At 36.4% G+C, this 13,027-nt stretch overlaps 1 protein-coding gene across 4 annotated transcripts in view; it reads left to right on the forward strand.

Moving 5' to 3' along the window:
* Positions 1-13,027, forward strand: part of Adamtsl1 (ADAMTS like 1) — an 876,927-nt gene that overhangs the window by 659,758 nt on the left and 204,142 nt on the right. For all 4 annotated transcript variants that reach the window (XM_078047684.1, XM_078047686.1, XM_078047685.1 and 1 more), the window contains 2 exons: positions 5,808-5,882; positions 9,385-9,542. In XM_078047684.1, coding sequence (XP_077903810.1) covers positions 5,808-5,882; positions 9,385-9,542 — 233 coding nt within the window. The remainder of the gene's footprint in view (positions 1-5,807; positions 5,883-9,384; positions 9,543-13,027) is intronic.

The following is a 13,027-nucleotide window of genomic DNA, read 5'->3' on the forward strand; positions in this document are numbered from 1 at the left end:
CTTTATTTAATTTATTTATTTGTATGTGGTGCTGAGGATTGAACCCAGTGCCTGACACATGCTAGGCAAGCACTCTACCACTGAGCCACAATCCTGGCCCTTAGTATTTTTTTTGCGGGGGGGGGGGGGGTACTGTTTTGTTTGGTTTTAGTATAATACTGCTCTCATCTAATTAGCTGGAAAATGATCCCTCATCTCCTATGTTCTGGATAAGATTGTATGGAAATGATGTTATTTCTTCTTCAAATGCTCGGTAACATTTACTGGTGAAATCTTGTGGACCTAGATTTCCTTTTTGGTACTTAACTTGTTAAATATATGGAATATAGTTATAATGATTATTTTAATGTCCAATTCTGTGTTTTGATTGTTTAGCTTTTCACTTTAATATGGAATAATGGAAAATATATATATATATATTTGTTTGTTGTTTTATATGCCTGGTAATTTTTGACTAGATGCCAATCATTGTGAATTTTATTTTGGGGGGTACTAGATATTTTTGTATTTCTAAAAATAGTCTTGAACTTTGTTCTGGGAGTAGTTAACTTGAACTTGATCGTTTAGGGTCTTAAAATTTGGTAGGTGGAACCAAAGCCATCTTTGACCTAGACTTAATTATGCCTTTCCACTGAGATAAGTTCCTTCTAGACACTGTACATTCCATGACTTATGAAGTTTTTAGGTCTGGCTGGTGGGATGAGGTGCTAGTCTCAGGCCTGTGTGAGCACCATGTCATCTTCCTTATAGTTCTTTTACCAGCCTAAAGCAGTTGCCTCACATCCATGGTTTGATCAGTGTGCTGCTGGATACACCAAGGAGACCATCTTAGCTCTTAGTTCTCTCTTGTAAACTTTCTCCTGTCTGGTACTTCATTCCATAAATTCTAATGCTTTGATTCCTTGGACTTTTAGTTTTGTCTCAAGTCATGGAATCTACCAACCTCTACTATAGAACTTCCATTTCCAAAGCCACAGCCAGGAAGTTCTTGCAAGGCAATAATCTAGGGCAATATTAGAACTTAGCTCATTTATTCCCTGAATCTCAGGAATTTCTGCCCTTTTCGCCTGATGTCCAGTGTCTTAAAAACCTTGGTTTCATATAATTTTTGTCATGATTTTTTGGTTGTTTCGGGCAGAATGGTAAATCTGGCCCTGGTTACTTCACAGAGGCAGACTGTCCTGGTGCTTTGCTCTTGTCTTTGAAATTATGTCGCTCTAAACACCTTTTGACCCCCTCTATGAAAAGGTTAAGCTCTTCTGATGCTTCACCTCCCTGCAACCACCACAATCATTTGATTCCTGAGAGCTAAATGAGTGTGTTCTACTGTTGTTTTTGACATTTCTTCTGAGCTGCTCCATTTCACAAGTTTGATACTAGATGTTCTGATGTTAGCGCCTCTGTAGGCAGGTAGCTCTGACCAGTTCCTCTCTGGGTCAGAGGAAATTTAAGGTACTACAGTGTGAGAGATACTCTCATTTTATATTTGTTAAAATAGGAAATGTTGTTCGTCTCAGAATCAATGAAATGGGGTAGTTTGACAATAGGATTTTCTAACTTATTAAATATAAAGATGAACAAAAGATTTTGGCCTAGGAATCTGAAAGGATGAAATTTTCCAGTTAGGGAAGCAGAGAACATCTTGTTTGGTCTGTGCAGCATACATTATCCCATACATCCTCTGTTATGCAATTACTGATAAATAAACACACACACACACACACACACACACACACACACACGTGTATATATATTTGTAGTACCAGGGATTGAACCCCAGGGGTACTCTGCCACTGAGCCACACAGGCACACCTTTTTATTTTTATTTTGAGGCAGGGTTTCACTAAGTTGTTCAAGCTAGCTGGACAGCCTCAGACTCCCAAGTAGCTGGTTAGAGGTGTGTGCCACTATACCTGACTACTGGATATATTTCAGGGATAGTAAAATTGGCATGTAGATTTAAAATATATCATTAAAACCTCTCAGTTACAGCAGAAAAATTTTTATGTAGCCAATTGTATTAGCAACAATGGCCCTTTCATTTAAAAAAATGAAATTAAGGATTAGCCCCAACGTTGAGAGGGGAGATTCTTTAAAAACACGAATTTATTAACATCTAAAAATAAGATAAACTCAGATATCAGAATAGGAAGGCCTGTCTTTTCAAAAATTTTAGCATTATCACCTTTCTCTGATACATCAATAAATCTCACAGAACATTCACATATTGAAAAATTTTTAAACTAATATAAAATGTTCTATGTAAAAAAGTATAGAATATACATGTCAATATAGTTTTTTTAGAGGAAATCTTAGGTAAAATTCTTGGTAATCATTTTCATGAGAAAGGACATTTACAATTCATATATGTGAAATGACAGAATTTGTGATTCCCATAGAAAGCTTGTCCATTTAACTGAGAAAGAGGTTATCTAATCTCTGAAGCTAGTCTTTGAATATTATTGACATATTTTAAAAAATACATCTAATAGACTGGCACCATGGTTCTGCCAGAAAAGCCAGGAGATATTTGGCAGGTGTACCTGGTCATGAAACATCGCGCCTTGGGGGCTGGGGATGTGGCTCAAGCGGTAGCGCGGTCGCCTGGCATGCGTGCGGCCCAGGTTCGATCCTCAGCACCACATACCAACAAAGATGTTGTGTCTGCCGAGAACTAAAAAATAATAAATAAATATTAAAATTTTCTCTCTCTCTCTAAAAAAAAAAAAAAAATCACGCCTTTGTAGGAAAGGGTAATCAGAGGAATGAAGGGCACTGTAATAGAGATGTGGCCACCTACCTCACCAGCCACACTGCTACATTAATCACACAGGAGGCAGGTGTGTTACAAGACACCAGATTGCACTTCCATTCTGGTATCTCTCTCTCTATCACTGAGCTACATCCCCAGGCATTTTTATGTTTTATTTTTAGATAGGGTCTCACTAAGTTCCTCAAGCTGGCCTCAAATTTGCCATCCTCCTGCCTCAGGCTCCCAAATAGTCTCGGATCTCTTAAACACTTTTTGGTGTACAACACTATAGTAGAAGCCAAGTAGAAGAATCCCCCAAACTGTCCCAAATTACCAAGAATTTATCAGCAAATATGACAATTTTAATATAAGTACAACTCAAAAAGAGCAGGTTTTTTGTCAGCGTACAAAAAAATGAAAAATTTAACTTTCTTCCCTATTTTGCTTTTCTTAAATTAAGAGCATCATTTTTTAAACTATGTTCAAAGATATATTAGCTGATATTAACAGCTAATATATAAGAAAGATTCTCTAGATTAACCTATTGGGTTTACTCTGGGTTAAATAGAGTGAAATAGGTTCAGGACTCCTTAAGAAACCAAATAATGAGCTTTTGGAATTTCCATGATCAGTACACAGGATTTTCCCACGTTTTTCCTTAGATTCCTTTTTCAGGGACCTTGTGGGCTGATGGTTTTTTGTTTTGGTTTGGTTTGGTTTTTGTTGTTGTTGTTGTTTGTTTTGTGGATGATGATGATGATGAGATGATGATGATGATGGTGATGATGATGATTTGTCTTCTTTGAGTCCCTAGTTCCTAAGTTGGAGCATGACACTAAGAGACAATTTAAAACTATCTGTAGAATAAAGTAATGAATTTATTAATTTTCTAGTGACCTTCCAGGAGCCCATCAGACTTTTTCTCAGTAGAAGAATAGACCGGGAGTCTTCCTGCCTCTGTGCTGCATACTGCCACTGGCTCAAGTTTGCACCAGCCTGAGTTACTCCATTTTTCTCTTTGACTAGACAAGTGCAGAGGGCAACAGAAGATATTCTGATTTTTTCTGGTCTATTTTCTTCATCCTACCCTCTTCCTCACCCCCTACAGAAACTTCTAGGTTCCTAACCCCATCATCTTCCTGGATCATACAAATGTTACCACAACAGCCAAAAGCCCAGGGTCAATGCCTCAGTGTGTGAATGTGTTCCTTCTCAGCAAAGCAAGAGTGAGGCCGCCTGAGTTGTGTGGGGGTCAGAAGCCTGCCAGTGAGCATTGCAGGCCAAACAGACAGCTTCCCTTTTACTTGCACTTTATTTGACCTGTGGATAAACAAAGACTTTCTATTTCTAGAAATCCCATTGTTTTCACTGCTTTGAATTTCTTTTGCAAACTTAAAAATTCAGGTCTTTATGCAAGGCATAGAAGGCTCTGTGGGCCAGCCTGAATATTTTTGAGTTCCTTGTCTATATTCCCCCTTACATTTTTTTGTTTTTATATACCACAAAATCTTAGCTCTGTGGAATTCAGCCTTTTCTTCAACAATGCATGACATTAAAAACAGCTATAAGGGTGTAGTGTGAGTAGAATATTCAATATTGCAGAGAACTCATAAGTGTAACCTCTTCAGGGCAGGAATTAAGATCTGATTCTCCTTCTTCAGTCGGTGGGTCATGTGCTAGGGGCCTTGGAGTATTTAAAAACACTCTAAAAGTCTTTCAGTCCCTATTTTGAAATAGATTTGCAAGAGAGGGAAGAAACTAAAATGTACAGAATATCTAGTGTACCTAGTGTATTCCAGACATTTCATCTATGTAGCTCTATCCATCTTTATATCTTTTCGTGACAATATTATAAAGTAATTGTTGCATTCTTTGTTTTATAAACAAGGACACCAAGGACCAGGAAAGTTAGATAAATTCTAAGATTCACTATTTAAGTTTTCCCCAAACTAAGATGATTATGTTAAGGTTTAGAGGAACTGAGTAACTTTGGGGATTCTTTTATTTAAACTAAATTATTCCCATGAGAGGGTGATAATGTCTAATATTGGAAAGATTTGTAGGAACCAAGAATCAACAGAGCTTCTGAAGTGCTGGTGAGTTCCTGAAAATGGGTCTGTCTTGTCCTTTGAAGGACCTTTCAATCCATTTGACCTTGGACTTCATTATGCTTCTCAGAGGCTGCCTTTTTCATCCTAGAATTATCTCTGGCTACATCAAAGTTGTGGGTGAAAGTAAACAGCATAATTTAAGTGAAAGTGCAATTCTGCAGTGCTATGTAAATATATATTATTGCCATATATATAAATATATATTATTGGGGTATAATTGGGGAGCTTGTAATGTTCCTCTAGTCTTTAAAAAGATCTCTTCTAATAATAATTTGGGCTCAATTGGTAAAGAGTCTAATAATTAATCTACTATAAAATGATCTAGGATTCAGCCAACTATAAAAATATATTTCAAAAGAGAGGGGGTTATATATCAAAAAATGCTAACCACCATATATGGAGTTCTTACAATATGAAGAACTAGGTAGAACAACTAGAGGCATAACTTCTGTCCTTGAAGGGTTTAAAGCACATAATCATATTATCACCTCCTTTTATCTTTCCTACTCATCCCAGAACACTGCCAGTGAGAAGTCCAGATTCTAATGTGATACATTCATAAATTCATCCTTCAAACATTAGAATTCCTTTATATTTTAAAATCCAACACAAATGCTGTAATCCAGGGAAACTTGATGGTTCAAGGCCAGATTTCAAAATCAAAAAGGAAAATATTCAAATCAAAATGTCAACATACCAAAACTCACATTTTCTTTATAAGGCCAAATCCCCACTATGTTAACCAGTGACTGGCTTCTTTGGCATATTTTATTTTGAAGAAGGTAGACATTTTAATACCCAAACACTGTATTTCCCTTTTCAAACACAAAAACAAACTGTCAGTTTTTTAAAAGTTATGTTAAGTCACTGCCTTTGTACAAGAGACAATTAATAGTCTTGTGTCAAATTATGTGCTTTAAAAATTTTGCTGTGTTTCTCTCTAGTGGATGACACCGTGGTTGCCATTCCCTACGGAAGTAGACACATTCGCCTTGTCCTAAAAGGACCTGATCACTTGTGTAAGTAAACCCAATGTTTTCCTTTGGGGATTGGGAGGTTTTGCCATTATTATTTATTTTTGTTCCAGAAAGTATTAAAACACAAGAGTACAAATCTCTCCACTCTTTCAGAATATGATATTTTGTCTCTCTTTTGGCTGCCTGATGAGATGGCAGAAACCTCTATGGTAATTACTGATAGCCACAGTCATCCTGAAAAATGCAAATAGATGGTCCTGATGAGATGTTCGTGGGGGTTAGGCACATGCTTATGCTCTTCTTTCTCTTTAATCCATCTCAATCTTTTTTTTTTAAATCTCACCACTCCTTTCTTCTTCCTCTTTCCAACCCTTCCTTTCTCTCCTTCATTTCCCCCCCAATCTCATATTCCATTGCTTACTCAATCCAGATAAACACAAAACTATCAAACAAACTGAAATCTCCTATGTATTAAACCAGGGCCCTTATATATTAGAATTCAGGATTAGAAGGTAATTAGAAACCCAAGGATCAAGTGATAGCTTTAGCCCTCCAAAGTTTGTGCAAAAATTGATCTCTAGTCATGCCAGGGCAGCAATGCACAGTCAGATTATTTTTTTTATTACTGCTTAGTTCGTTTTAGATGTACATCTGTAAATTACAAGCAGAAACTTATAGGCTATAAATAAAGGTGAAGGTGGAAGAGATTATGCTAACATTTTCTAAGAAATTTGATTTCATTTGAAGGCTTTCACCTCACTTGGTCCCTTGAGCCCTCTAATCTCTAATCTAATTGTTCCTGGATTCCCACAAAGACATCCCTTATCTTCTCTCCTTCTCCTCTCCCACACGTCTATGAAACCAATTTAAATAGCAAGTATTATTTTTTTAGTAATTAGATTATAATGAAATCATGCTAGAAAGATCAACAAGAGGAAGAGAATCAGAACCTGTGAAAGTTAATATAGCATACTCTAGTCTTCAAAAATAAAAATAAATATTTTTCATCAAAAAGATAGGATATGAAGGGTCCTGTGAAACAAAAGAATAAGTGAGGTACAGTTTAGGCAAAATGAAAAAGCACTGATAGGTCACCTTATATTGATCCAAATTATTTTCTATTTCTGAACAATCTTATAAAAGTTAAGATGAAAAAGTTAATATATGCATGTATAGTATTACTGATCAAATGATTTGTTTTTCCCCTTGACACATGACACATGACACATTTGTTTTTCCCCTTTTCACATGACAAAGTTAATATATGCATGTATAGTATTACTGATCAAATGATTTGTTTTTCCCCTTGAGAACTGGACAGAGCTAACTGATGGTGTAACAACCCCACTCAGAAAGAGTATTTTTGTCAGCAGTAACAGAGACAGAAATAAAATATTCAGTCTGAGATTACTATTAAGTGGGGGAATGACTCCTCATTGCAGAAAAAGATTTAAAAGAAAAATTAATTTTTATAAATATATTAGTCTCCCAAGTTTCCTGATTGCATAATCACCAAGAAATTGAAGAATTGTCCTTATTTGGTTTAATTGATTTGCAGATGTGATAGGTAAAGACTGAAATAGTATTCATAAATGCTGAAAAGCAATATGTGGTCTGTTTTTTTTTCCACCCAACATGCATACTGTTGGCAAATGTAGCTGGTGTTTTGTTTTGTTTTGTTTTGTTGCTGTTGTTGTTTTGCATTTGGCATGTATTTCAGCAGAATGAATGTGGAAGTGATTCCCTGTTTCTCCTGCAGCCCTTTTGCCCTTTATTCCCAGAAGCTGGTTCAATATGGGACTAACTTAAATATTGAGTGCTAGATCAGAAGAAGACTAGGTGATCTTGTCCAGCCCCAGCTCATCTTTAATCAAAAGTACATCGAGAACAACAGCTGGGAGACCTCTTCATAAAATTGAATCAGATGTTCAGATCCAGGCCTAGACCTCCAGGATTTTTCCAAAACTATGTTAATTCATGTTCTGGAGCTATTTCTGCAACTGCACGTAAGGCAGCTTGAGGAATAAAGGCTGGAGGAAGGAGATTCAGCACTGCGGCTTTCCTCTTTTGATGATAAATATGATTCCCGAATCCAGCGTCCCCTTGAGGTCCTCCTGTGGGGCCCTGTGTCCTGTGGGGTTCTCTCCATCCTGGGGCAGAATGGTAAAGCCTGACCTATCCCATGAGAAGGGCTCCACAGACTTCATCAGACGGTCACTGTGCATTTAGTTGAATACCAACATTTTCCATCTTTCCTATTCCTTAGAGTAGAGAACTTGAGGTAGTCTTGAGTCTCAAATAAGAAAGTACCAAAGACTTTAGGTGCTTGAGTACCTCCGGAGACCTTAAAATTGTTTTTAACACACAACCCCAATCATTAAACAGATAATAATAGAGCCCTTCTAACTGAAGCTGTGGTAGGAAGCCTGGAGCACCACACAAGCCTTCTGTCTTTCTGATGAACAGGCACTGCCAAGACCAAAGGTTTTGTGCAAGTTTTAGAAACCCTTAGACTTAATCCTATTTTTTCTTCGTCTCCCAGACAATTTCTATAGATCCCCTGTCAGTCACAGGAGAACATAGTCTTCTCTGGCATACACATCATAAGCAATATCATCCCAGCATGCTCTGATTTCCTGCAACAAATGATGTTTCATAGACTCTATCATTGGCAAAATTCAGATTTAAATGCTGCAGGAAGCAAGTTTTCTTTTTGTATCAAGTACTTATAAAATACTACACATGTGTATAACATTGAATTAGTTATCAAAATTGATTTTTTTTAAAGATAAAAGGTGAAAAAGAATAGCCCCTGTCTTTAAGCCACTACAGTTTTGGTTTTTGGTACCAGGGATTGAACCTGCTTAACGACTGAAACACATCCCCAGCCCTTTTTATTTATTTATTTATTTAAATTTTTGACACAGGGTCTTGCTAAGTTGCTTGGGGTCTCACTAAATTGCGAAAGCTGGCTTTGAACTTATGATCCTCCTGCCTCAGCCTCCAGAGCTGCTGGGATTACAGGTGTGTGCCACTGCACCTGGTCACTATAGTTTCTTCACCTTGAGCAATAGCATATATGAATTAGCAACCAGAAAAAAAAATTTAAAAACTCAAGTTAATGCCTAAATATAAAGCCTCATGGATGCTGAGGCAACTCTGAGATGCACCTGGGATCTCATAGGACAAAAAAGAAAAGTGAAGGATAGCCCAAGCTGAGGGCCATCCAAACAGAAATCACTAAGATGTGTATGGGAGACGGTTTAATCAAAGAAAAAGGGTTGCTGTAGATTGGTATTTCCACAGGAGGTCATCTGGGCAAATCAAACTTTTTTTGTGACAGGAGCCTTGAATGCTTGGCTAATGAGTTTTAAAATAATTTTATTTGTAGCATAAATTCCTATGTGATCCAGAAATGCCTCTATATTTTATTTCTATCACAATTTCCATAGCTCAAAACTTTGTTACATGAACTGTGTTTACATGTGGTCTGTGGTAGCCCCGGGAACATCTCTCTCTCCTCTTCATGTGTCTGATTACACAGATTTGGAAACCAAAACCCTCCAAGGGGCTAAAGGTGAAAACAGCCTCAGCTCTACAGGCACATTTCTCGTGGACAATTCTACTGTGGACTTCCAGAAATTTCCAGACAAAGAGATTCTGAGAATGGCTGGACCACTGACAGCAGATTTCATCGTCAAGGTGAGCCCACTTAGGTATCTTATTTTCAAGCTACATCCAAACTGATGGTACTTACTATCTCCCAAAGAGAGATTACACATTAAGTTTTGATATATATTTGAAAAGGCAATTTATTATCCAGGAAATATTTAATTCAAAGTTATTGAGCAGGCTACATCTTAGACTTAATAAGAATATATTATTTTTAGGAATACCTTTATTTGTATATACATGCACATACATATATACATACATACACAATATACATACACATACACTCACGCATATATGTGTGTATATGTCACTATGTATATGTGTGTATGTATGTATTTATAAACATATATTTATATATATTGTTATATATATATATGTATATATATATTGATATATATCAACAATATATATATAAATATATGTTATTGATTTAAAATGACCCCACCTAAGAATCCAGGGTATCATTGGTCGGGGGATATAAACTTTCTAAACAATTAGGATAGAGTCATTGCCTCATACAGTATCCTCAGTAAAAGTAAAATACAAACAGATTATCCCAGACATAGGTTTGGTCCACTAATCATGCTTGCAATGGCAAGTTCTGTTTTCTCTTTTCCTGGCAATAAGACTAACTTGTTTCCTTCTATCAGAGCTTCCCTACTCTTCAAGGTAATATAAAACACATTGCTGGAAGCAACATACACATTCTGTTGGAAAAATGCACACACTGGGAGAACGTTTGGGAATCACAATAAAATAAAACATATTTTTTGCTTCAGTAGGTCAGGAGGACCTGAAGGATTTCAGCTGTAAAGCTGTAAAACTTGTAATGTGTCCAGGACTCCATAAATTTTTTTTCATCATGGGACTTGGAGCCAGAGGACATTTGATTTAAGCTAAGACTTGATGACCCCATGGCAGCTGAAAGTAAAAATGCATATAGGAAAATGTGATAGGCAGTGAGGCTGGAATGGAAGAAGGGTTGCAGAATTCTGTCCTCTGTGCCTAAATGCATGGTAGCTCTTTTTAATCTAGTCCAGATGCCAACCACATGGACATGGACAAGAAGCTACAAACCATTAGAGATAGCTCACAACAGGAATTATATTGTAGGAATTAAATAATTTCTGTTAAGTAAGCAAATTCAGAAAAGAAATGAGATATGTCTTTACTCTTGGAAGTCCTTAGAGTATGTTGAATAGATCATTTATACCATAGTAATTTCCCCAATGGCCTTGCAAGGGTTCATCTAGAATTGAACTCAAATAATATTATACCTTTTTAAATAGTTCATAGCACTTTCAAATACATTTCATCTATCTAGTTGTCTTCTGTGCATCACTACTTGGATACCCTATAGGCCCAATGAGCTCAACATATTTAAAATTGAACTTATCTAGCTCTTTTAGATAAGAAGTGCATCATCTATCCAGGCAAGTCAGAAACCTTTGCTCTGATATTGCCTTCTCTTAAACCAATCACTAAACTTTGCCTGGTTTGCCTCTATTCCACTTCTCAGGATTTTTTTTTTTCTTCTCCATCCTTGCTGTCTCTGTCTTACATAGTTAGGCCTTCCCATTTTCTCACCTGAGCTAATACCATGGACTCTGAGTAGTTTTCCAGCCTCTGATCCATCATGTATGTTGCCTTCAGAATGAGTTTTTGAAGTCATAATTCCACTTTTCATAATCTTTCATAGTTCCTCACCACTACTCACTGCTCTGAAGTTAAAATGCAAAAATGCATAGCATAGTACCTATGGGTACTATCTAGTATCTGGATTCTGCCTACTTTTGCAGCCTCACCTTTAATGTTGCCCTGTTTCAGCCAGTGAATGACTTCATGCCCTCCCACATTCCTTCTCACAGGCTCAGTGGCTTTCTAAAGCACAGTGTTCTCTGCCTGGAATGCTCTCCTTTTTTTCTTGCATTCTCTTCAGTAACTCCTGTTTGTTCTTTGATTTCTTCTTCCAGAAGTATTCCAGAACTTCATCCCAAATTTCTATTTGCATTGGGTTTCTGTATTTGTATTCATATCTCCATAAGAAGAGACCAGTGAGCTCGAGCAAGTGCTGGGTGGATAAGAAATTTTGCACAAAGCAATTGTTTGAGAAGAGCAGATGCTGACATCAGTTTTACCCACCAGAAAACTTAGCTTTGGGGAAGTTAAATGACACCTAAATTTACACCCATGGTAAACCAGAACTGGATCACATCTCTTTTCTTCCAGCCCAGAACTCTTTTCAGTATTCTATGTTGCTTCAGTATTTTATTATTTTCTCTTAAGAGTTCACTAGAAAACATCAGGAATCAAATAAATGTAACCTTATTTTAAGATAAATTATATAAAATTAAAGTGAATTTACATGTTTGGAAAAGAGCCAGATAATTTCAGAAAATATAGAAGAAAAATACCTTTTTCCAATGATTTGTCATGAAATAACTTTTTCTTCTCCAATTTTCCTCATGAAAATTAGCCTTTGATTAGCCTTTGATTTATAATTTTCCACAATTCATTATTAAAAATTATATAATAGTATGTAATTTGGCTTTTAATGTAATTCAAAATTTAGTCTCTTCTGCATTATATATTTTTTATTAATCAGATACCCTTTATAAATTTAAAAGGCAGTGTATCTAATTCTTAAGCCAATTCCACATTACTAAATTTCATTAGAAAGAATCTCTTCTCTATAATCAGCAGCATTCCATGTGTATATGTATTTTCTTTATCTATTAATCTATTGATAGACACTTAGATGAATCACATATCTGCCAGTGTAAATGATGCTGTAATAAACATGGGCATGCAGATGTTTCTTCAATTAGCTGATTTCATTTTCCTTTAGATGTATATCCAGGAGTGGGATTGTTGAAGCATATGATAGTTCTACTTTTAATTTTTTTGAGGAACCCCCATATTGTTTTTAAATAGTTAGACCACTTTACATCCTCACCAACAGTATGAGAGTTCTCTTTTCTATACATTGCTGCTGACACTTATCTTTTGTCTCTTCTATAATAGCAACCATTCTAAAAGACTTGAGATGACACTCATAGCAGTTTTGATTGCATTTCCCTGATGAACTCATGATATTGAGAATTTTTTCATATACCTGTTGGCCATTTACTCATCTTCTTTTGAGAAGTATATATTCAAACCACTTGTCAATTTTTATTTTATTTATTTTATTTTTTTGGTACAGAGATTGAACCCAGGGGTATTTAGCCACTGAACCACATCCTAGCCCTTTTTATTTTTTTATTTTTTTCATAAAGGGTCCCAGGTCTCCTGAGTCACTGGGATTTAGGTGTGCACCACTGTGCCTGGTTTTTGTGATTGTTTCTTTTTTTGTGGGGGGGACCAGGGATTGACCTCCGAGGCACTTGACAACTGAGCCATATCCCCAGCTCTATTTTATATTTTATTTAGAGACAGGGTCTCAGTTGCTTAGCACCTCACTTTTGCTGAGGCTGGCTTTGAACTCACTATCCTCCTGCCTCAGCCACCTG

This window comes from Ictidomys tridecemlineatus, chromosome 4 (genome assembly GCF_052094955.1).
Source record: "Ictidomys tridecemlineatus isolate mIctTri1 chromosome 4, mIctTri1.hap1, whole genome shotgun sequence".
NCBI classification, from domain to species: Eukaryota; Metazoa; Chordata; class Mammalia; order Rodentia; family Sciuridae; genus Ictidomys; species Ictidomys tridecemlineatus.